The sequence below is a fragment of the Elephas maximus genome, chromosome 10 (assembly GCF_024166365.1).
Source record: "Elephas maximus indicus isolate mEleMax1 chromosome 10, mEleMax1 primary haplotype, whole genome shotgun sequence".
Taxonomy (NCBI): Eukaryota; Metazoa; Chordata; class Mammalia; order Proboscidea; family Elephantidae; genus Elephas; species Elephas maximus.
The window spans coordinates 63,919,349-63,943,731 of NC_064828.1; the positions used below are offsets into that span (position 1 = coordinate 63,919,349).

At 38.2% G+C, this 24,383-nt stretch overlaps 1 protein-coding gene across 4 annotated transcripts in view; it reads left to right on the forward strand.

Annotated features, from left to right (window-relative positions):
* Positions 1-24,383, forward strand: part of FRMD6 (FERM domain containing 6) — an 89,121-nt gene that overhangs the window by 48,533 nt on the left and 16,205 nt on the right. For 2 of the 4 annotated variants that reach the window (XM_049897933.1, XM_049897935.1), the window contains exons 3-10: positions 423-513; positions 7,262-7,365; positions 8,365-8,441; positions 11,189-11,375; positions 17,490-17,645; positions 20,608-20,673; positions 21,530-21,598; positions 24,161-24,335. In XM_049897933.1, the coding sequence (XP_049753890.1) occupies positions 423-513; positions 7,262-7,365; positions 8,365-8,441; positions 11,189-11,375; positions 17,490-17,645; positions 20,608-20,673; positions 21,530-21,598; positions 24,161-24,335 (925 nt within the window). The remainder of the gene's footprint in view (positions 1-422; positions 514-7,261; positions 7,366-8,364; positions 8,442-11,188; positions 11,376-17,489; positions 17,646-20,607; positions 20,674-21,529; positions 21,599-24,160; positions 24,336-24,383) is intronic. The other 2 variants (XM_049897934.1, XM_049897936.1) reach the window with 1 other exon arrangement.

Genomic DNA, 24,383 nt, shown 5'->3' on the forward strand with positions numbered 1-24,383 from the left:
TGCAGTATGTGAGTATTTTGTTTAGACTATCAAGAGGAAAACTTTTCTTGAAAAGATACTTGCCAAGTTAATACTTTTGATAATCTGAGTATTAGGCTGTTCTGGGTATACTCTGAAAAACTCATTTATTATACACCGTGGTTTTAGAGTAAGGCCTTGTCCATGTGCCATAAGATTTATGAGTCTTGTGTAAGATTGCACTGGTACTTCATTACTATGTTGTAAAAATTGGTATTGTGATAATCATTATTGAAACACAGCCATAAATTAAAGTGATTTCCATAAACCAGTAGTTATTTTGCTAGTGTCAGCTTGCCCTTTCAAGATGTATATTTATAATACATTAAATTGTCTAATTGTGGCTTTTTGTGAGGACTTAATTGAATTGTTATTTCAATTCATGCTTTTTTTCCCCCCTACAGGTTAAAATTCTATGTCATCAGTTGCTGGTCCAGGTGTGTGACCTGCTCAGGCTAAAGGACTGTCACCTTTTTGGACTCAGTGTCATACAAAGTAAGTCTCCAGTCCTGTCACTAGTGATTTCACCAAACTGTCTCTGAGGAAATGACATTTTATAGCTGTAACTTAAATCGGACATGCTGCTATAAAATTGTGATTGTCAAAATGCCTGTATAAGTGATCATAATTTTTAGTCTGGTATTCGTTTTTAATCTCAATTATTGTATATTTCTTACAACATTTAGGGTTTTATATCAGATATTAAATATAGCTTGAACTTAAAAAATCATTCTTCAGTAGCCTGGGTTTTATGTGTTTGCAACTAATGAAGCTTGATTTTTGTTTCATTGTGTTCAGGCAGCAACTGGAGCTAGTAAGAAAATATCCTGGATATTTTCATAATTTAATTTGTTTTATGATTTTTAACACTAAAGAAATCTAAACATAATAAAACTGACATTTCCTTATTCAAGATCTTGTGCTATTTACTATATAACAAAATGATATATTAATTCACTCTTTATTTTCTGTTTTTCCATTAGTACCCCTTGCCTATTTTTTTAGTCAGTATGACTTGGAAATATGGGGTCAGTTTCTTCTGTATGCTTTATGTGGAGAAGATTTTCAAGTAAAGGCTCCAGATAAGCTTTCTCCCCACCTCCCCCATGCATAACTCCTCAGTCAAAGTTCCTAGGACTTATCTGTAGCCATTCTCTTTGAGCTTTCTTCTTTCAAATCATGTTTTTAAATTTCTCTTAATTAATTTCATCTTTTAGATGCCCAAAAGCTTTCATATCTCTGGTCAGTTTATCAAAAAGACCCTTTTTTGAAATGTATTTAATCATATTTTATACTTAGATTTGAATTATTCTGTTTGATTTAAATTTAAAATCTTAAGAAATCTTGAGAATCTGGTCAATACTATAAACTGCTTAGGTCTGACATGTTGGGAAGTGTATCATGATCAGTTGATAAATAAGGTCTTCCCTCTGCAAGATGTGAACCATTTTCAGTTCCTTTTTAAGAGAAACTGGGCAACATGGAGTAGAGAACACATTAGGACCCTATGAGTCAACCATTTGCTCTTCAGTTTCTTCTTGTAGTTAAAGCAATAAAAACACAAATGCTGAGCTCCATCCTTGTGTTAATACATACCTCCATGATTCTTTCAAAGAAGGGGCTAGGAGCTATAAGATACCCAACAGATTGTAAATAATTTTTCTTTTATTATTCTATACTCATAGTTAATTCTTTTAATTACAGCTATAGCCAGACTGTTGATCCTTGTTGTTCAACAAGTCAGTCCAAGAAGACAAGTTTACAGCTTCCTTAGGTTTCAAAATAAAAGTTTTTTAAGATGTCCTTTTTAAAAGAGAGATTGTGGTGTCAAGAAAGAACACTGGAATAAGAATCAAATGACCTGGCTCTAATTCTGGTTCTACCACTAACTAGCTGTCTGGCTTTGGACATATCATTTGATTTCTCTCGTCTTCAGTTTTCTCACATGCCAAATGGAAATTACTTCTGTACCTGCTTTGCAGGATTGATGTGTGCATGGGAATTCTTAAAGCTCTGGTCACACTGGCAGGTGGTAGAGACATAGTGGTAGTTTAAAAATACGTAAGTGTTCTTGTGGTGAACAGTCTCAATTCTACTCACTATGCTGCCTCTTCACATGGGAAATCAAACCGAACTACAAATCAGATTCGACAGGAAGGTTGTCTGGTCCTACCATTTTGTGTTTAGTCAGTGAGAGATGGGAGATGGTTTTAGTTGACCTGATTAATGAATTTAAGTAGTATCCTTTTTTTTTTTTGTCTTTGGGCCCTCTTTCTTATTTATGATTCAAATTGGTTGACTTAATATACCATTTATATCATGGTATTTTTCCAGTCAAATCCCAGGATTTAGTCAGAAGTTAACAGTGTAGTCAAGTTGTTATCCTTGGAATAGTAAATGAACACACTTCCCTTCTAAAATAAGTGCATTTTACCTTTTTATACAGAGCTTTCCATGGGGTGGAAACCCTGATTGCGTAGTGGTCAGGAGCTCTGGCTGCTAACCAAAAGTCGGCAGTTCAAATCCACCAGGTGCTCCTTGGAAACTCTATGGGGCAGTTCTACTCTGTCCTTTAGGGTTGCTATGAGTTGGAATTGACTTGATGGCAGTGGGTTTGGTTTTTTTGAGTTTTCCATGGGGACAGAGGATGTCGCCTTAGTCATGGTTAGGAAATTAGAGAAAAAGGAATAGCTTTTTAGAAAAGATTTAAAACATTGTACAAGATAAGAGAATATTAAATATATCATGGACTGCCCAAAGAATGAACAAATCTGTCTCGGAAGAGTTGCAACCAGAATGCTCCTTAGGAGCAAGGATGGCAAGACTGCGTCTTACATACTTTGGACATGTTGTCAGAAGGAATCAGTCCCTGGAGAAAGACATCATGCTTGGTAAAGTACAGAGTCAGCGGAAAAGAGGAAGACCCTCAACAAGATGGATTGACACAGTGGCTGCAACAGTGGGCTCAAGCATAATGATGATTGTAAGGATGGTGCAGGACCAGGCAGCTTTTTGTTCTGTGATACATAATGTTGCTATGAGTCAGAACCAATTTGACAGCACCTAACGACAACAAGATAAGAATGCTGAAGCACCTCTTCGAAAGTTGTCATGGATTGAATTATGTCCCCCCAAAAGTATGTGTATCAACTTGGTTAGGCCATGATTCCCAGTATCGTGTGGTTGTCTTCCATTTTGTGATTGTAATTTTATGTTGAGAGGATTAGCGTGGGATTGTAACACCACCCTTACTGAGGTCGCCTCGCTGATCTAAGGTAAAGGGAGTTTCCCTGGGGTGAGGCCTGCACCACCTTTTATCTCTCAAGAGATAAAAGGAAAGGGAAGCAAGCAGAGAGTTGGGGACCTCATACCACCAAGAAAGCAGCAACAGGAGCAGAGCACATTCTGTGGACTCAGGGTCCCTGTGCCTGAGAAGCTCCCTGACCATGGGAAGGCTGATGACAGCGACCTTCCTCCAGAGCCTACAGAGAGAGAAATCCTTCCTCTGGAGCCGACACCTTGAATTTGAACTTGTAACCTACTACTTGTAACCATTTCGAGAGGTAGCATATGATCAGGAACCAATGGTACTGAAGGAAGAAGTCCAAACTGCTCTGAAGGCATTGGTGAAAAACAAGGCCTCAGGAACTGATGGAATATCAATTGAGATGTTTCTACAAACGAATGCAGTGCTGGAGGTACTCACTCGTCTATGCCAAGAAATATGGAAGACAGCTTCATGGCCATCTGACTGGAAGAGATTCATATTTATGCGTATTCCCAAGAAAGGTGATCCAACCAAATGTGGAAATTATAGAACAATATCATTAATATCACACGCAAGTAAAATTTTGCTGAAGATCATTCAAAAACAGCTGCAGCAGTATATCTACAGGGAACTGCCAGAAATTCAGGCCAGTTTCAGAAGAGGACGTGGAACCAGGGATATCATTGCTAATGTCAGATGGATCCTGGCTGAAAGCAGAGAATACCAGAAGGATGTTTACCTGTGTTTTATGGACTATGCAAAGGCATTCGACTGTGGATCATAACAAATTATGGATAACACTGCAAAGAATGGGAATTCCAGAACACTTAATTGTGCTCATGAGGAACCTTTACATAGATCAAGAGGCAGTTGTTTGGACAGAACAAGGGGATACTGATTGGTTTAAAGTCAGGAAAGGTGTGCGAAAGGGTTGTGTTCTTTCACCATACCTATTCAATCTGTATGCTGAGCAAATGATACGAGAAGCTAGACTATAGGAAGAAGAACGGGACATCAGGATTGGAGGAAGACTCATTAACAACCTGCGTTACGCAGATGACACATCCTTCCTTGCTGAAAGTGAAGAGGACTTGAAGCACTTATTAACGAAGATCAAAGACCACAGCCTTCAGTATGGATTGCACCTCAACATAAAGAAAATAAAAATGGTCACAGCTGGACCAATGAGCAACATCATAATAAACGGAGAAAAGATTTAAGTAGTCAAGGATTTCATTTTACTTGGATCCACAATCAACAGCCATGGAAGCAGCAGTCAAGAAATCAAAAGCCACATTGCATTGGGTAAATCTGCTGCAAAGGACCTTTTTAAAGTGCTGAAGAGCAAAGATGTCACCTTGAAGACTAAGGTGTGCCTGACCCAAGCCATGGAATTTTCAATTGCATCATATGAATGTGAAAGCTGGCCAATGAATAAGGAAGACCGAAGAAGAGTTGACGCCTTTGAATTGTGGTGTTGGCGAAGAATATTGAACATACCATGGACTGCCAGAAGAACAAATAAATCTGTCTTGGAAGAAGTACAACCAGAATGCTCCTTAGAAGCAAGGATGGCAAGACTGTGTCTTACATACTTTGGACATGTTGTCAGGAGGGATCAGTCTCTGGAGAAGGACATCATGCTTGGCAAAGTACAGGGTCAGCGGAAAAGAGGAAGACCCTCAACAAGGTGGATTGACACAGTGGCTGCAACAATGGGGTTAAGCATAGCAACGATTGTAAGGATGCCTCAGGACCGGGCAGTGTTTCATTCTGTTGTGGGTAGGATCGCTATGAGTCGGAACCGATTTGACGGCACCTAACAACAACCTACTAGGCGGTGAGAAAATAAATTTCTCTTTGTTAAAGCGATCCACTTGTGGTATTTCTGTTATGGCAATGCTAGATGACTAAGACAGAATTTGATACCACGAGAGTGGGGTGCTGCTCTAACAGATACCGAAAATGTAGAAGCAGTTTTAAAACTGTGAATGTGTTGAGTTGTGACAGCAGCAAAGGACCAGTGCAGTGGAGAACCTACAGTTGCAGAGAAGTGGCAACAGCAGCAGAGCCGTGAGACAGCGCTGGAGCCAACCCACAGAGCAAGAGAGCCGAGTGCCTGTGTGCAGGAGGCTTCCTGGCAGAGTGTGGTGCCTCTAGACACTTACTGATGGAGCTACAGGGCTTTGGAACACTTGCCCCAGCAGGGCAGATACAGGTGTGAGGCCCCAAGAGCCAGGAGGCCAAGAAGCTAGGAAGCAGAAGCTTAAGAGACAACAGAAGTAGGCCGAGCTGCCTCAGCCTCAAAAGGTATGGCCGTGACCTCAGGGGTTCCAAAGGGCGGAGCCGTGGCCTCTGGTGTTTCTAAGGGTGGAATTGCCACTCAGATGGAATTGGAGAATGATGCGCCTAAAGTCTAGGGAGTAGGGTTGCAGTCCCAGTGAGCCTAGAAGGTGGAGCTGAAGCCCAGGGCCAAGAGGCCTCCACTTATGATCAGGAGAGTGTGGCCAATATCTAGAGGCTAGAATTTTTTTTTTTAGAGGGCAGGGTTATTGTTTAAATTGTCTCAGAGAACAGGGGATTATTTTCAGGGCTTTGAGGACTAATGTAATGTCTTCTGCTTACTTGCTTGGTGCCTGTTATGCCTTCTTTTCCCTTCAGTATCTCCCATTTGTGATGGAAATGTCTAGCTTGTGCCTGTTCTGCCATTGTACCTTTGGAAGCAGATAACTTATATTTTAGATTTCACAGATGAAGAAGAATTTTTGGATTTTGGACTTGGAGTTAAGACTTTTATTTACTATGATACAATGTGGTGAATATGTTTTACTTCTTGCAAGGATGTGATTTTTAGGGGGCCAAAGGGTGGAATGTCATGGATTGAATCATGTCCCCCCAAAAATATGTGTATCAAGTTGGTTAGGCCATGATTCCCAGTATTGTGTGGTTGTCTTCCATTTTGTGATTGTAATTTTATGTTGAGGGGATTAGGGTGGGATTGTAACACCATCCTTACTGAGGTCACCTCCCTGATCCAAGGTAAAGGGAGTTTCCCTGGGGTGTGCCTAAAAGGAAAGGGAAGCAAGCAGAGAGTTGGGGACCTCACACCACCAAGAAAGCAGCACCAGGAACAGAGCGGGGTCCCCGCACCTGAGAAGTTCCTCATCCAGGGGAGGATTGAGGACAAGGACCTTCCTCCAGAGCTGACAGAGAGAGAAAGCCTTCCCCTGGAGCCAACGCCCTGAATTTGGACTTATAACCTACTAGGCTGTGAGAAAATAAATTTCTGTCTGTTAGCATCATCCACTTGTGGTATTTCTGTTATGGCAGCACTAGATGACTAAGACAGAAGTGTATCTCTCTTTTAAAAGATTCTTCTTGGGAAATCTGAAAATTTTTATATTTTTTACCAACTTGTTTTCACATGTTCAGATCATTTTTACATGGGTTTTAACAATCTTAGTTTTTGCTCATCTTATGAACACCATTCCCTTGAGGAATATTTTGTGCATTCTTTATGCTTGTTTTTTATAAGATTCTTCTCTTCCCACGAGATAGGAGCCCTGGTTGCGCAGTGGTTAAGTGCTCAGCTGCTAACTGAAATGTCAGCAGTTCGAACTCACCAGCCATTTCTCGGGAGAAAGATGTGACAGCCTACTTCCATTGTAGCCTTGGGAAACCTATAGGGCAATTCTGCCCTGTCCTGTAGGGTCGCTGTGTGTTGAAATCAACTTGACGGCAACAGGTTTAGTTTTGGTTTATAGGTCCCATGAGATCAATCCCAAAGGCATTGCAAATAATGGTTTATCATTTTGCCACTCTGTGTTTTGATGTGGAGAACACAGAGAAGGAATAGTCTGAAAGACTATTTTTCTCAAATATCGAGGCTCTTAAAAAAAAAATTGTTTCTTTTTATATTCTTTACCTTTTTAAAATCTATTGTTTATCTTTTTGTCTCCTTTTTTTCATGTATAGATAATGAACATGTATATATGGAGTTGTCACAAAAGCTTTATAAATATTGTCCAAAAGAATGGAAGAAAGAGGCCAGCAAGGTACGCCAATACGAAGTCACTTGGGTGAGATTGCATTTATGAGCAAAATTATTTTTTTTAATGTTTATTTTAGCTATTATACATTAGAAGAAAATATTAACACTGTGTTATGCAGTAGAGAATGGGAAATGGAAATAAGTTTTAAAATGTCAAATTAGTCAAGTATGAATTGCTTATAGCATATAACAATAGATTTCAGATACCTGGTAAAATAGTCAGATAATAACTTTTTAGTAATTTTGGGATAATGCTTTGAAGTGAAACCTCAAGGTAGATAGAATAAGTATTTGTTATTTTCCTGTAGCCATGTCAGTTGTCAAAACTGATGGTCTGGAAGTTCTAAGGAATTTTTAATCTACTTTTACTGTACTCGCATTTGATACTTTATTATTTTATTGTACCTGGTGCCTTTATTTAGTAAACGTAAACTCCATGTACACCTAGGAGTATTCGTGGGGACTTTACATACTGTTTCCAGAATCACCCAAGTAGTCAAGAATAAAACCAGTGTCTAATCCAGGATTCTCCAATTTGTATTTAAGAATTCTTGGAATAAGCTGAAAGACTACTTCAAAGCTAACTACAAAGTAAGGAACATGAATATCTGAATAAACAAACAGCATATTAGAATTTGGTATGTGGAATGTCAGAGGAACAAGAGAACATTTGTAATAAGGAGCAAATGGTCACCACAGGGGACAGAGCAGTGAGAGGAACTGGATCTCAGCTAGAAATTTCCACTGGCATTTATTTTTATCTCTCTCATGTTGACATTGGCATAACCGTGAATGAGAATCAGATAGAGTGATGGTGCCCATTTTGCATTATACATTTCTGGTTTTACATGGACCTGGTATCCATATGAGATAACTGTCTACCCATCAGAAGCCCCACTCATTAGAAGTGGGTAAAACCTTTCAGTGTTTAAACGGTATCTCTCAAGTATGGTATTTTGGCTGCTTTTGAAACCCATTTTTGAAGTACCTAAAAATAGCTTCAATTTAAAATGTACGTTTATTTTAGGGTATTGACCAGTTTGGACCTCCTATGATCATCCACTTTCGCGTACAGTACTATGTGGAAAATGGCAGATTGATCAGGTATGAGGAAAAGAGAGTCTAAACCTTTTTTTTTTCCCATAGCACTTATGTCCTTTCTAACATATGAAACAAGTTACTTATGTTTATTATTTGTCTTCACCCCCCACTGCTGTTGAGTTGATTCCGACTCATAGTGACTCTGTGGGCCAGAGTAGAACTTCCCCATAGTGTTTCCAAGGCTGTAAATCTTTATGGAAGCAGACTGCACATCTTTCTCCCATGGAGCAGCTAGTGGGTTTGAACCACTGACCTTTCGGTTAGCAGCTGAGCACTTAACCACTGCACCAACAGGGCTCCTTTGTCTTAGATTCCATAAGAGAAAGGTTTTTTTTTTTTTTAATCTTTTTGTACTTGATGTGCCTGAAACAGTAGGCACTCAGTAAATATTTGCTGAATGAATGAATAAAATGACTGAATGATGATGTTAGACTGTCAGTGAAAATGTCACTGGCTCACATTTTCTATATTCCAAATTTTCAGTGACAAATCAGCCACCAGAAAGATATTTCTTTCAAGAAGGAACTAGCACTTTTGTGAAGGGTAGAAAAACTGATTAAAGGATTATATCCTTTTCCTGTGGAGGGTGGGGCAGGGGCGGGGGCAGGAACCCTCTCGTATAAAGTACACAGTATTTGTAGAGCCCAGTTTCCCTTCCACATTTGGGGTCCTTTATGCTTGACAGTAGCTTGAAAGCTAAAATTAAGAGCAGTGGAGCTGTCCTCTGAGAGTCTTAGATGCAGTTTGACAGTGGCAGTTTGCTGATTCTTGTTCTGGAGGTGGACGCATGAACAATAATATGCTAATGATATAAATTTAGAATTCACTATTTGAAGAATTCAGTTAAGAGTATGAGCCCTCATGGTGCAGTGGTTAAATGCTAGGCTGCTAACTGAAAGGTCAGTTGTTTGAATCTACCAGCTGTTCTAGTAAAAGACCTAGCAATCTGCTCCCTTAAAGATTATAGCCTAGGAAGCCCTGTGGGGGCAGTTTTACTCTGCTCTAGAGGATCAATATGAGTTGGAATCGACTTGACGGCACACAACAACAAAAACAATAAGATGGAAAAAGTTTCAGAGGTGATTTTGTTGGTCGATTGAAAATAATAGTAATGTGAATTGTTTCATTTATTGATTTTTGAAGTTCGAAAAACCCACGTAAAAGAGAGAAAGATGCACTTGGTTGCATTTAAAAGATTTGCTCTTCATATTTACATCACTCCAGATGCAAATTAAGAAGTAAAAAATATTAGACAGTAAAGAATTTGTTTTTTAAAGGCTGGAAAAACTTTGTCAGTTATTCTGTTTATATAGATTTTTCTCACAATTTACCTGATAAGTGTGGAATGCTTTGGAATGAAGGAAAATGTCTTATTTAGCTACTAATTACCCCCTGGGGCTAATGAATGCGTAATTCATACCTTTACTTCTACCTTTTTCCCCAGGGTTACACTGTGTGGTCAGTATTATAAAAAGAAATGCTCTGAAAAGTACTCCGTCCGAAAGGAAAAAAACTTACATAAATGCTTGTCTTCAGCTCTCCATACTTAAACATAGCCTTATGTTTTTATTATCATCAACTAATGAGCTGTGAATCTCAGGTGAACACTCAACCTAAAAGAAAAAAAAATTTTTTTTTTTTTAACAGGAGGATAAATAAGCTCATTTAAGTGCATACATACGTACACACACACACACAAATACATGTTTTTCTTGCATTTTTACTTTGATCGTGAAGGCATCCTATTTGCCTGTGACATATTATGGAGCTTTGACCATGTCTTTACCCAGTCAGTACTTCTTACTCAGTGTATTTAATGGTGACTGTGTTTATTTCTGGAAACCCTGGTGGCATAGTGGTTAAGTGGTATGGCTGCTAACCAAGAGGTCAGCAGTTCGAATCTGCCAGGTGCTCCTTGGAAACTCTATGGGGCAGTTCTCCTCTGTCCTGTAGGGTCACTATGACTCGGAATCGACTTGACGGCAGCGGGTTTGGTTTGGTTTGGTGTTTATTTCTGACCTCAAAGGATTGTAATGAGCGTGCTATTACTATTTTCATTTGTAGGAAGCATTGTGATTGTCATGACATTTGCCTGTAGAAACGTGCCCATAAATAATATCCTTTTAATAATAACAACGAAAAAAATTTTAAAGCTTTCAGTTCATTCATTCATAGAGAGATATGAAAACAGTGTAGTTAAGAAAATTTTTTCTAGAAGGACATAGAAAACAGAAACCTTCTTAAAGGGACTTGGAGTATTTGTAGGGTTTATAGCTGAAAAACAAAAAACAAACAAAAAAAGAATAACAAAACATTAAGCCAGAATTGCCCCTCAGAGATTTGCCCATATTATGTCACTGGAGCAGAATTACTTTAATACAGACAACAAATGCCTAGGCTTCTATTCTAATAGTTGTTAAATGAAATACTGTATTGGAGTGGAATAATTCAGACCTTTTTTCTCTTCTCTGAATGAATTAAATGTCACAAGCCTTAGGAAATTTATTTTTGCAGCCTGGGTAGTCTGATTTAGAGTCTGACTCCTCTGCGACCTCAGTGACACTAGCGATCAGGTATTAGCTACAACCTCTCCCTTTTCAGTGAGGAGGGAGGGAGGAGGAGAGCTAGGAAGGGAGAGGCAGAAACAGAAGGGCTCCTGTCACCAGATGGATGGCAGGATTTGGGTTCTGTTTACATGCCATTGGACTGTTCCATCAAAATGTGAGTTCTGTTTTCTTTTATTTTCCTAGTGACAGAGCAGCAAGATACTATTATTACTGGCACCTGAGAAAACAAGTTCTTCATTCTCAGTGTGTGCTCCGAGAGGAGGCCTACTTCCTGCTGGCAGCCTTTGCCCTGCAGGCTGATCTTGGGAACTTCAAAAGGAATAAGCACTATGGAAAATACTTTGAGCCAGAGGCTTACTTCCCATCTTGGGTAGGCACTATTTTCAAATTCTAAAGGGTGTTTTCTCTAGCGCATTTCTAATGCATTGTGAACTACTCAAGCTGCTTCAAGACATGGGAACCCAGATGTTTTGTGGCCAGTAAAACCTTTCGTGATACACAAATCTAAATTTAACACTTGAAAGCGTGGTACACAAGATGTTGTGGTGTACTTTTACTGCATATCTGCTTATAGTTAACAGAGAAGAGGACCGCTGTCTATCCTAAATATGGTGGTGGAACTTGGAATTTTTTTGACCTCCTTTTGGCACTTATATGGCCTTGGCCTTTTTTTCTGTTGTTATTGGAGTGACATTTTCCCCTGTTTGAGGGAAGAAGAACATCACTCTTTAAAAGATGAGATCATTCATAGCTTTTCCTCTGCCGAGAAAACAAATATAAGTAAGCTCTTGGCTCTGACCATCATCACTTCACACCTGGGGGTGGAATGACCCCTTTACTTCAGCAAGAAGGCTTAGATTATTCAAACATGAACCATCTCAACTACTTTTTCCATCCTATTCTTTCTATATGTGTTCCCATCTTTATCATCGCAGTTTCATCTCATAGGAGGAGACACTGCCTTTCTTGGTTCCATCTTCTGCATTCTTCCAGGCCTGTGCTGTATTTTCTTCTCTCTCTTCTGTATCTTCAACCTCTCCCTCAAACTGACTCTTCTTCACTCAGAACATACAAAATGTGTTTAGTTCTCACCCACCCATCATCAGGAAAGAAAGGAATGGGGGCGGGGGCTGGCGATGTTAGGGGAGAAGAGAAGAAAGAGGTACTGCTCTTGCCTTACTTCCTCAATAAAACTTCTCAAAAGAATAGTGCATGTATGATTTTTTAGCTTCTTTACTTTCCATATATATTCTCAACCCACTTCCCACCTGCCTTATTCTCCCTTCCTTCCATTCATGGTGCTCTCTCTAAGGTGTCCTTTATTTTGCCAAATCCAGTGGACACTTCACTTCTTTTACTGTAATTTCTCTGCCACAGGTGACACTTAACCATTCACTCAAATCTCATCCAAAGTCAACACTTTTCACAACCACTTCTGTGCTGGCAACTCCCAAATCTGTTTGTCTCCTCTGTATCCACGTACAGGTGGTTATCCATAAGGATCTCAAACTCAAAATGTCCCAAATTAAATTCAACTTCTTCCTACTTCAATTTTATATAGTTCTACCTCTACATTCCCAATCTCAGCAAGTGCAACTGCCATCTGCTCAGTCACCCAGAAACTTGAGAGCCACTATAAGACTCCCCTTTACCATTTTCTTTCCACCTCCCCTTCCAGCCAACTACAACACCCTCTAACAAACACTTGATTACCCATCACCCAGCTTACAAAATCAAATTCTCTTGTATTTCTGTTGTATTGTTGTTAACTTCCTAGATGTTTATTGGATCTCCTCCCCACCATTGTTTCTATCATTTCTCAGGTTCTGGCTCCCATCTGGCAGCACTGTTTTAGAGGTTTGTCCCTGCTTCAGTCTTTATTCCACAGCTTGCAGGTGAAACAATTTTGCTTTTGCTTGTCACCTGCAGTGTGAAGCCCAGGCTCTCAAGCATGACCTAGAAGCTCTCCAGCATGTGGTCACTGCCAGTGTCTTCATCTTCCTTTCAGGTTGTCCTGCACTTTGAGCCCAGAAGTTTATATTTTCCCACACCTACTGTGATATTTCACACTTTTTGGCTTTCCTTCTTACAGTTCCTCTAGACTATGAAGCCCTCCCTCTTTTTTCACCTAGCTAACTCCTACTTATCCTCCAATACTCAGCTCCATGTGGTTCCCTCTGTGCAGAATGTCTAGGTGCCCAGTGCCCCTCCTCTGGACTTAATAAATCCCTGGAGATAAGTCTGTCATGGTGTTTTACATCTTATTTCCAAATGATCTGTTTGTCTCTTGCCCGAGTACAGAACAGGTGTCAATTTAGCCTTTTCTGCTTCTTCAGTTCTTCACATCCAGGTGCTTAATAAGTTTTTGTTGACTTACTTGAGCACTTCAGTTGTTGAAGAGAAACTATGAAAAGTTTCAAGCTTTTATATTTCAGTCAGTTCCAGCTTATATAGTGACCCTAAGCACAGCAGAATGAAACACTGCCCATTCTTGCGCCATCCTCAAAACTGTTGATATGTTTGAGCCCATTGTCGAATCCACTGTGTCAGTCCATCTCATAGAAGTTCTCCCTCTTTTGTACTGACCCTGTACTTTACCAAGCATGATGTCCTTCTCCAGGGACTGGTCCCTTCTTTATCATGTCCAAAGTACATGAGACAAAGTCTCACATCCTCACTTCTAAGGAGCATTCTGGCTTATCTTCCAAGACAGGTTTGTTCATTCTTCTGACAGTCCATAATACATTCAGTATACTTCACTAACACTTTCATTCAAAGACCTCAGTTCTTCTTCAGTCTTCCTTATTAATTGCCCAGCTTTCTCATGCATATGAGGCGATTGAAAAACCAGGGCTTGGGTTAGGTGCACCTTAGTCCTTAAAGGGACATCTTTGCTTTTTAACCCTTTAAAGAGGTCTTTTGCATCAGATTTGCAATACATCATTTGATTTTGCGACTACTCCTTCCATAGGCATTGATTGTAGATGCAAATAAAAAATGAAATCCTTGAGAACTTCAATCTTTTCTCCATTTATCATGAAGTTGCTTATTGGTCCAGTTGTGAGGATTTTTGTTTTCTTCCTGTTGAGGTATAATCCATACTGAAGGCTGTAGTCTTTGGTCTTCATCAGTAAGTGCTTCAAGTACTCTTCATTTTCTGTAAGCAAGGTTGTGTCATCTGCATATTACAGGTTGTTAAGGAATCTTCCTCCAAACCTGATGCCATGTTCATCTTCATATAGTTCACCTTCCTGGATCATTTGCTCAGCTTTACATAGTCAATAAAACACAGGTAAACATCTTTCTGGTGTTCTCTGCTTTCATCCAGATCCATCTGACCTCAGCAGTGATATCCCTCATTCCATGTCCTCTTCCGAATCCAGCTTGAATTTCTGTTCAGTGAACCTGTCAATGTCCTCCTGCAACTGCTTTTGAATTATCTTTAGCAAAATTTTACTTCTGTGTGATATTAATGATATTGTTCAATAATGTCCACATTCTATTGGTCGCCTTTTATTGGGATAGGCACAAAACAGATCTTTTCCAGTCGGTTAGCCAGGAAGCTGTCTTCCAAATTTCTTGACATAGACAAGTGAGCACTCCAGTGCTGCTTCCATTTGTTGAAACATCTCAATTGGTATTCCGTCAATTCCTGGATCCTTGTTTTTCAGCCTTCCCTTCAGTGCAGCTTGGGCTTCTTCCTTCAGTACCATCTGTTCTCGATCATACGCTGCCTCCAGAAATGGTTTAACATCAACCAATTCTTTTTGGTACAGTGACTGTGTATTCCTTCCATCTTCTTTTGATGCTTCCTGTGTCATTCAGCATTTTCTTTGTAAAATCCTTCAATATTGCAACTCGAAGCTTGAATTTTTCCTTAAGTTCTTTCAGCTTGACAAATGCTGAGCATGTTTTTCCCTTGTGGTTTTCTAATTCTAAATCTTTGCACATTTCATTGTAATATTTTACTTTGTCTTCTCGAGCCACCGTTCGAAATATTCTGTTAAGCTCTTTTACTTCATCATTTCTTTGATTTGCTTTAGCTCCCGGACATTCAAGAGCAAATATCAGAGTGTCTTCTGACATCTCTTGCGGTCTTTTCTTTCTTTCCTGTCTTTTTAATAACCTCTTGCTTTCTTCATATATGATGTCCTTGATGTCATTCCACAATTCATCTGGTCTTTGATCATTAGCGTTCAGTGTGTCAGGTCTATTCTCGAGATGGTCTCCAAATCAGGTGGAATATACCCAAGGTCATATTTTGGCTCTTGTGGACTTGCTTTAATTTTCTTCAGCTTCAGCTTCAACTTGCACATGAGCAACTGATGGTCTGTTCCACAGTCAGCCCCTGACCTTGTTCTGACTGATGGTATTGAGCTTCTCCATTGTCTCATTCCAAAGATGTAGTCAATTTGATTCCTGTGTCTTTTATCCAGTGATGTCCACCTGTATAGTTGCCGTTTATGTTGTTGAAAAAAGGTATTTCCAAAGAAGAAGTCATTGGTCTTGTAAAATTCTATCGTGTGATCTCTGGCATCATTTTTATCACCACGGCCATATTTTCCAACTACTTATCCTTCTTTGTTTCCAGCTTTTGCATTCCAATCACCAGGAATTATCAATGCAGCCTGACTGCGTGTTTGATCATTTCAGACTGCAGAAGTTAGTAAAAATCTTCAGTGTCCTCATCTTTGGCATTAGTGGTTGGTACATAAATTTGAGTAATAGTCGTATTAACTGGGCTTCCTTGTAGGTGTATGGATATTATCCTGTCACTGACAGCGTTATACTTGAGGTTAGATCTGGAAATGTTCCATTTGATGATGAATGTGATGCCATTTCTCTTTAATTTCTCATTCCTGGCATAGTAGAGCATGTTATCGTCTGATTCGAAATGGCCAATACCACTCCATTTCAGCTCAGTAATGTCTAGGATATTGATCTTTACGTGATCCCTGTCATTTTTGATGACTTCCAATTTCCCTAGATTCATATTTCATACATTCCATATTCCAATTATTAATTGATGTTTGCAGCTGTTTCTTCTCATTTTGAGTCATGCCACATCAGCAAATGAAGATCCCAAAAGCTTTACTCCATCCATGTCATTAAGGTCAACTCTATCTTGAGGAGGCAGCTCTTCCCAAGTCATGTTTTGAGTATCTGAGGGACTCATCTTCCGGCATTATACCAGACAATGTCCCGTTGCTCTTCGTAAGGCTTTCACTCGTCAATTTTTTTCAGAAATATACCACCAGTTCCTTCTTCCTAGTCTGTCTGAGGGTGGAAGCACTGCCGAAACCTGTCCATCATGAGTGATCCTGCTGGTATTTGAAATACCAGTGGCATAGCTTCTAGCATCACAGGAACATGTAAGCCGCCAGAGTACAACAAACTGACAGATGCATCAATGTCTATTGGACGAAAATTAGCCAGTCTTCTCAACGGTTGGGGTGGCCAAAGTCATCTACTTCAGTGCTTTAAAAAATTCTATTTTCTATGTGTTCTTGACCTGAAGAAGATTGACAAGTACTGATTTAGATCATCTCCATCTAAATTCTAGGATTCTAGAAAGAAAAATTTATAACAAAACTTTGGTAATCAGCCAGTAATTCATCAGGTTTAATTATCTGTAAAATATTCAATAGGAAGAAATGAAATGTCAGTTTCTATAAAGATACATTTTAAAACTAAAATTTCTCTAGTTTTTAAATTCTGATCATTTTAAGCTTTACTTTTTTGGTTCACTTTTCATAATTCTTTCCATGTTTTGTAATCCTTAGGAAATCAGCTAAGACTTAATCTAATCAACACCTTTCTCTTAGCCTGCAGCTGCTGCATACTATATATTTTTGACATCTGAAGGCTTAGACCACTGTCTGATGAAAACTTGAGCCACAGTGAATTGTAACGAATGTTTGAATGGCGTTGTTTTCTCTTACATACTCGAATAGAATGTTCATTTTCAACCTCCAGTGCAGGAACCAAAAATGTTTCAGAGGATTCTTCCCAGTCCCCTGCCTTTTTAGATTAACATTCAGGACCTCCCACTTTGTGGCTGTAATTATAGAAGAGTTAAGTAGGATCCAGAACCTGAAGCTCTGCTGACAGTAGATATATTTCATGATACAAATAATTTTGCAGGTAGAAACAGTGATGTGTACAAAGTTATGCAACTTTGCATCCTTTTTTTCTTGGTGATTTTAAAGCCAAGAGAACATTTTTTTTTTCCATTTTTTGTGATTTTTCTCTTAGATACGTAGCTCTACAGCAATATTGACTTTGTAGCTTTCCAACATTAGCTGATTCAGCCTAGTAACATAACAGATGGTGAAAACAGGATAATAGTGGGAATTTTCTGATGGAAATTAGCCAATTTACATGGCCTATTTTAGGCTCTCTTCCTTTCATCATTTTGGGGGTGTGGGTAGTACTTACATCCCTCCAACAAATGTTGCATTGCACATCCCTTGTATTCCAACAGGTTGTTTCCAAGAGGGGGAAGGACTACATCCTGAAGCACATTCCAAACATGCACAAAGATCAGTTTGCACTGACAGCTTCTGAGGCCCATCTTAAATATATCAAAGAGGCTGTTCGGCTGGATGATGTCGCCGTTCATTACTACAGATTATATAAGGTACAAAACTGAGAAAAAATACCTTCTCTATTAGGCGGAGCTTTTATTGAAAACTGTTACTTCATTTTCAAACAAGTTTTTAAAAGATTTTCCTTTGAGCTGCTGTTTGTTATCATAGGTTAGCCTTGAAAGCAATGATGCTCTTCTTCGGACCTGAAAGCAGGATGTAGTATTTTTTAATGGCCTTAATAATGATAACAGATGGCTACAAACTATGAGTCTGGCTTTTCAGTGATTACCAAATAGTTGTCTTTCTCCTCCTCAAACTACTTTTCTGCTTTGGGGAGTAACATTTGCAACTTGTTTCATCATAATTTTTTATGTTCCTCAAAGTGGAGCTATATTATTATATATTTATTGTAACCATAAATAATAAGAATGTTACCACAACTACTAATATTTATTGAGTAGTGTGTTTATTGAACACATTTTATCTTTTTTTTTTTTTCTATTTAATCCTCAACTCTATTAGGACCTGCAATCTTTACTTAATAGGCCAGAAAACTGAGACTTAGGGAAGTTAAATAATTTACCAAAGATCACAAAACTAGTAAGTGTCTCAGAGCCAGCATTCAACCCAGGTCTTGATGGCAAAGCACAGCACTCCCCTTCATCTCTGAAGTTTGCTACTCACTTTTTTGTCCTGTCTGTCATCTAGCCTCATTTTTCCATCCTTCGTTGGAGGTCACACACCCAGTAACAACCTGAGTCAGGCTGTACAGGGAATCACTCACACTACAATTTATTGTCACCCTGTCTTCTCTTCCCTTCCCCTTCCTTCTCTTCACTTCTCCTTCTTATCGCGCAAGTGCTACTTGATTGGCAATAATTCCTGAATTCTGACTTTAAGCACTCAAAGGTATGTCCTTAAACCAAATAAGAAGTTGTTGAGATGATGGTCTGTTGGCCCTAAATGTGTAGGATTTAATCTCGGCTTTGCCTCTTGCTCTGTGTCTTTGGGCAAGTTACTTAGCCTCTTATGCTTCAGTTTCCCCATAGTTAAATGGGGATAGTAACATACCTACCTCTTAGGATTATTGAAGAGTATGCCCTATCATTCTTGAAAGGCATAATTAAGTTTCATAACATCTCTTTGGCTAAATTCCTAAAGGACTAAGGATTTTTTGGGGGAGGGGGGCCTTAAGAGATTTTGTTTGTGACTCTGTAGATATATCTCAATTTATACTATGTATGTATTGTGAGAAAATGCCAAAAATGACATTTTGACAATCACCTGCTATTTTAAAATGTATTAGAAGTTTGAATGCTATAGTGGAAAGCATGTGGCTTTGAAATCAGATATCAATTAGAAACCCTAGGTTACCACTCACTATCACTGGGATCCTATATAAATATAACTATAATCCGGGGCTATCTATTAAGTGGAAATGATATCAAACAATTTACAATGTTGGGAGGGTTCAATGAGATAATGAATCTGAAATAACTAGGTGGAGTGCCTGGGACATTAGTGAATGCTCAATAAATATTAATTTCTTGTTGCCTTATTTGCTAGGAGAGCTTGCTATTTTAAAGAACCCTATTGAGAATCCTGTAGTGAAGTATATATATACCCAATTTACCTTTTGTATAAAAATTAATTTTTCAAATTTGCTTAAAGTATGCTTCTACATTGCATGGAAAATAACCCTTGTCTGCTTAAACCAAGATATTTTTAAAAAGATGTAGCTGAATAAAGTAGGGAAATAAAGTATTGTTACCTCATGGGCAGAGTTTTCATTCTTTGGAGAAATCAAATGTCGGTCACTAAAATTGCTTCATTTCAGGCCTGCTTATAATGGAAACAAGGTAGACGGAGGACAGGGAACGTTCCGGAAAAAAGTTTCTGTGCCCCTCTCCCACCATACACGTACAACCAGCAATTTTATGAGCACAGTCTTATTTTAAGAAGCAATCAGAACAGCTCTGAAAGGGAAATTGGCCTAAACTCATATAGTGATGGATTGGTTTCTCCTGTTAAACCTATACCGTGTGTGTCTTTCTTGATGTAAAAGTATATTAGTTTGAAAAACCAGCCCACATAGTGAAAATAGGCTGTCTTCTCTTTACTATGCCAGGTGTGGATGCATTTTCTAAAAATATTTCTTCCTACGTTCATGGGAAAACTGGTACTAAACATAATGAAGTCCTGTATGTAATCATTTGTTGTTTTTATTAAGAACTTTCATAATGGGAAAAAAAAATTAGTTACCAAGTAATTTTATCCTCTTATTTTGAAATTCATGCCTCCATATATACACTTATTACAGATGCATACTTAAACAATATGACCAAATTTCAAAGTGCATTTTTAATTGTGGAATTTTTTTCCTTATATGCCTAGTAGTTTATTTTTTATGAACTATGATTTATTTGGTAGAATGTATATCATATTGGCAAGTGATAATTCAGTGTCTTAAAAATGAGTATTTTTCTTTCCAAACTCATTGAATATAAAGCATTTTACAGCTTTATTGTCTATCTTCATGAGAGAGCTTCAAATGTTTAGCCACTAGTCTCTAATTTTGGCTTCAGAGTTGGGAGATTTGCCCAGTTTTAAACATACAAAGTCTAGTGCATCTCAGAATACAACTGATATTTAAGATTCTAACCTCTGAGAAAAGATTATGCATTAGATGGAAGGTTTAAAAAAAAATCAAATGATGCAAAAGCAGTAAAAATTGTCTTGTTTACTAGAGTTCTCAATATAAGTAGAATATTGTCAGTATGAAAATGTTTATAGTATAGTGAAAACACTAATACTTTGAAATATCAGAGATTTGCAAAGTAGAATATACCATTATTGATGTAATATGTGTTCACAGCCTTGTGAAAAACTAGAGATGTGGAAAGACAAAGTTATTTTAGATCAAAAGCTTTCCAATTCTGTTTTTTTTTTTTTGGTGCTGAATTGTCCATTGTAGAAGAAAAATTTCTTTTTCATGACATTTTATTCCTATAGGATAAAAGAGAAATTGAAGCTTCACTGACCCTTGGATTGACAATGAGGGGAATACAGATTTTTCAGGTAGGTAAATGGAAAATAAATGTCAAATGGTACAAACGATGTTTTGCCTTTACGGTATGCCTTTATGGTGGTCCTGAGATAGGTTCAGGGGTTCATTTGTGGCCATTGATTGGTCCTTATTTCCTGTTTGTAGCAGAGCAGATGAAGTGGTATCAATGAAGTGAGTCAGTCTGATACTAGACAGTAATAAATTCTCTATAACTGAAAAATTAAGCCAAAGAATAGCCCAAATTCATCACTAATAGCTCACTAAAAGACCATTAATATCCCAAATTTTTCTAAGTGTCAGTGATTTTAAATATTCTCTTTTATCTTCTGGAACATCCATAACTGTGGAAAGAAAAATTGCATTTATTATGGCACCTGACAAGATGTCTAATTTCCGTTACATTTTTCTGATAAAATTTGTTCCTTGAATAAGTAGTAATTGCCACCCTTTTGCAGAGGGTTGGTGTTATCATACAGCCATCAACGGGGGAAAGAGTACCTCATCCTGGCAGACACAGTGTGTAAGGGTATCTTTGATGTAAAAAAAAAATCCAATTATGAAAGTCTAGGTGTTATATCGCATCACTTTAATGCCTGAGTGTCTTGGACTTTTTATTTAAACTTAGAAATAGACCAGAAGGGAAAGATTGCCTTAGAAAGGGCCAGTTAATGCAGCCACTCAGGAACCAGAAGCTGCAGAACTGTATCACTGATCTTTTAATTACTATCTGTGCTTCTCCAAAGAGAGTTAGAGGCCTTTTTCAGATTTTAATTACTGTATTCTAGGTTTCTAGGAGAGAAATGAGAGCCATTTTAGAGTCTGTCAGCTTTCCCAGTAATTCGATATGCATTGTAATTCTTTCCACAGAATTTAGATGAAGAAAAACAATTACTTTATGATTTCCCTTGGACAAATGTTGGAAAGTTGGTGTTTGTGGTAAGTTTACAATAACTGACTAGAAAGAGTGACTCATTTGTTGTTCGTTTTTGTCAACTTTTGTTGTTGCTTTGGTTTGTTTTTTGTTTTTAAACAATATTGTCCCAAGCACAAAAGTTGATATTTTTAAAAAGTTGAAGTTGAAGGTAATTAGCCTTCTTGTATTCTTCTGCACGTACTATAATCCTTCTCACTCATATAAATAATAAACTTAAAATCAGAGAACCTTATAGCAAAAGAAATTATTAATTTTAATTTGTGTATCTGGTCCCCACCATACTATCTTAAATTATTCTGGTTGCAGAAGAAATGTGGTGGGAAAAGTCCAAGACAAGTTCATCAGAGAGAATGATTTTAAAAACGTACAGCCGAGGGATTAGAAAACAAAGCTGTAACCACTGGGTGGAATTACTTTTGATGTGGGAGTTGGCCAATTCTTTTGGAAGTTACTTCTTTTAAACAAAAAATAGTGATATAAAAGGATGTTTCTATTATTATCTATTTGAAGTTCATCATTATAAAGAAGTTCTAGAATTCTTAACAGGAAAATACTTTTATTTTTAGAATATTGAGAATGATACTTTCTTTTGTTAGAGCAAATTCTTGATTTTTCCCCCAGCTGTTTCTCTACCTTGCTAGCTATATCTACTTTTTTTTTTTTTTTGAGGGGGTAAGGTTTTAAGGATTATAGAATAATAGGTATATCTAGTCATTAAAATCAATGATTTTGCTTTGTTCAGAAATGATTGGAAAAAATACACACGTAGACAAAGCAGGAAGATAAGGATTTGGACTCATGTGTTTCTCTCCTGTAAGGAAGATGGCCTATGTAAATAAAAGGGTATATTGCCAAATAGAATGTGGGCACTGACTCCACACTGCCCTGTGAGTCAAAAGACCTGTTTCTGACTTCACATTAATTACTTGGGCACAATTCAATCTGATTTCACTATACTCATACATTAAATTGGGCCTGACCTGCCTCCTCCTCACTGGCTCTCTCTCGTTCCAGCTCTTTGTAAAAGGATCTCAGCTCTTGAAAATGAGCAGATTATAACCCGACTTACCCCTTTTGTGTCCCAAATTAAGAAGTAATAAAATGCATTTTTGAATTTGAGTTTTTTAAGGTCATATACTCAGTGGTTTCTGAGTCTAGTTATACATCAGCCTCATCTGAGGAGCTTCTTAAAGATACAGATTTCTGGGTCTCGTTCTCCTACCTCAAGAGATTTTTGATTCAGTTTGTCTGAGGTGGAGACCAGGAATCTATTTTGACAAGTTTCCCAGGCGATTCTTGCCGCCAACCCAGCTCTGCCTAACTCCGTGGCCCTGGGCAAGTTACTTAACCTCTCCGTGTGTCCATTTCTTTATTCTAAAATGAATAAAGACTTCCTCTCCCATAGACTTACTGTGAGGAGTAAATGAGTTAGTATATACTTAGTGCTCAGTTTTTCCTATTCTAACATTTGTGATCTCCTAGTAAGTCCTTTAAAAATAAAAAACTCAGAGATAAGAAATTCTGTCCCTATCTGGGTTATAGGAACCCATATTGCTTTGTATGGACTTTGAGGTTTGTAGTTAGAATTTTTTTTTTTCAGTTAGAATATGCCTCCCTCCCTCCCTGCCTTACCTCTCTCCAGCTAAGAATCATTCCATCTGGAAGATTCCCTTTTGTAATCCTGTTGCCATATTCACTATTGGAACATTAAAGGAATATCTCATAACTTTATGGAGCTTTGTCAAACCCTTAGCCTCAACTTAGAATTTTATGTGAATGATACCAGACTCATTTTAAGAATGAGATTCCTTATATCTCTATTGACAGCTTTTTTTTTTTCTTTCCCACCTCATCCCTCCAATAGTCCCTCTAGCTTCCAGCTCCCTCTTTTTCCAGCTAGAGAAGTTTCCCATTTTTTCTTAAGCCTAAATAGGTGTTCTATATTGTTCACTATCCTAACTCCTTATTTATTTTCTTTTCAGAATTTATCATAAACTGTAATTGTTTTATGTGTTTATATGCTATCTTCCTTACCAGGATATAGCTCCATGAATGTAGGGACCTTGTCTTATTCACTGTTATTTTTTCATACCTAGCACAGTGTGAAACACATAGTGAGTTTTCAACAGGTATTTGGATACCTTAATCCCTTCTAGAATTTTTGTCTCTTGTTTGCTGAGTTAGGGCGTAAGGGTTGCATTTGAGAATGCTTTCATATAGGCCCTTTTCTTCATCATACATATGGCCTGACTAACCAAAGACACCACAGATATTCCTCAACTTTCTTTTTTTTTGATTTTTTATTGTACATTAGGCAGAAGTTTACGGACAAAATTAATTTCCCAACAACTTTCTTATAGTCAGTTGTTACCTGAATTTTTGGTAATCCTCTGTCCTATGACATTTTTGAAAGGGAAAACAATGATTTATCCCTCAGGGAATTTTAAATAGAGCTTTGTACATCTGTTCTAAATCTATGATTTTCCTACTAAATAGACAATAAAAGGGATCTTGAAAATCAGGGATTTTTCTTCCTGAATTTGATTTGTGCAATCTCTCCACAGGGTAAGAAATTTGAGATTTTGCCTGATGGCTTGCCCTCAGCCAGGAAGCTCATCTACTACACAGGGTGCCCCATGCGCTCCAGACACCTCCTGCAACTCCTGAGCAACAGCCACCGCCTCTACATGAACCTGCAACCTGTCCTGCGCCATATTCGGAAGCTGGAGGAAAATGAAGGTATCACAGGGTTTCAGAGCAGGGGGAAGCAAGTGGTGCCTTTGCCAC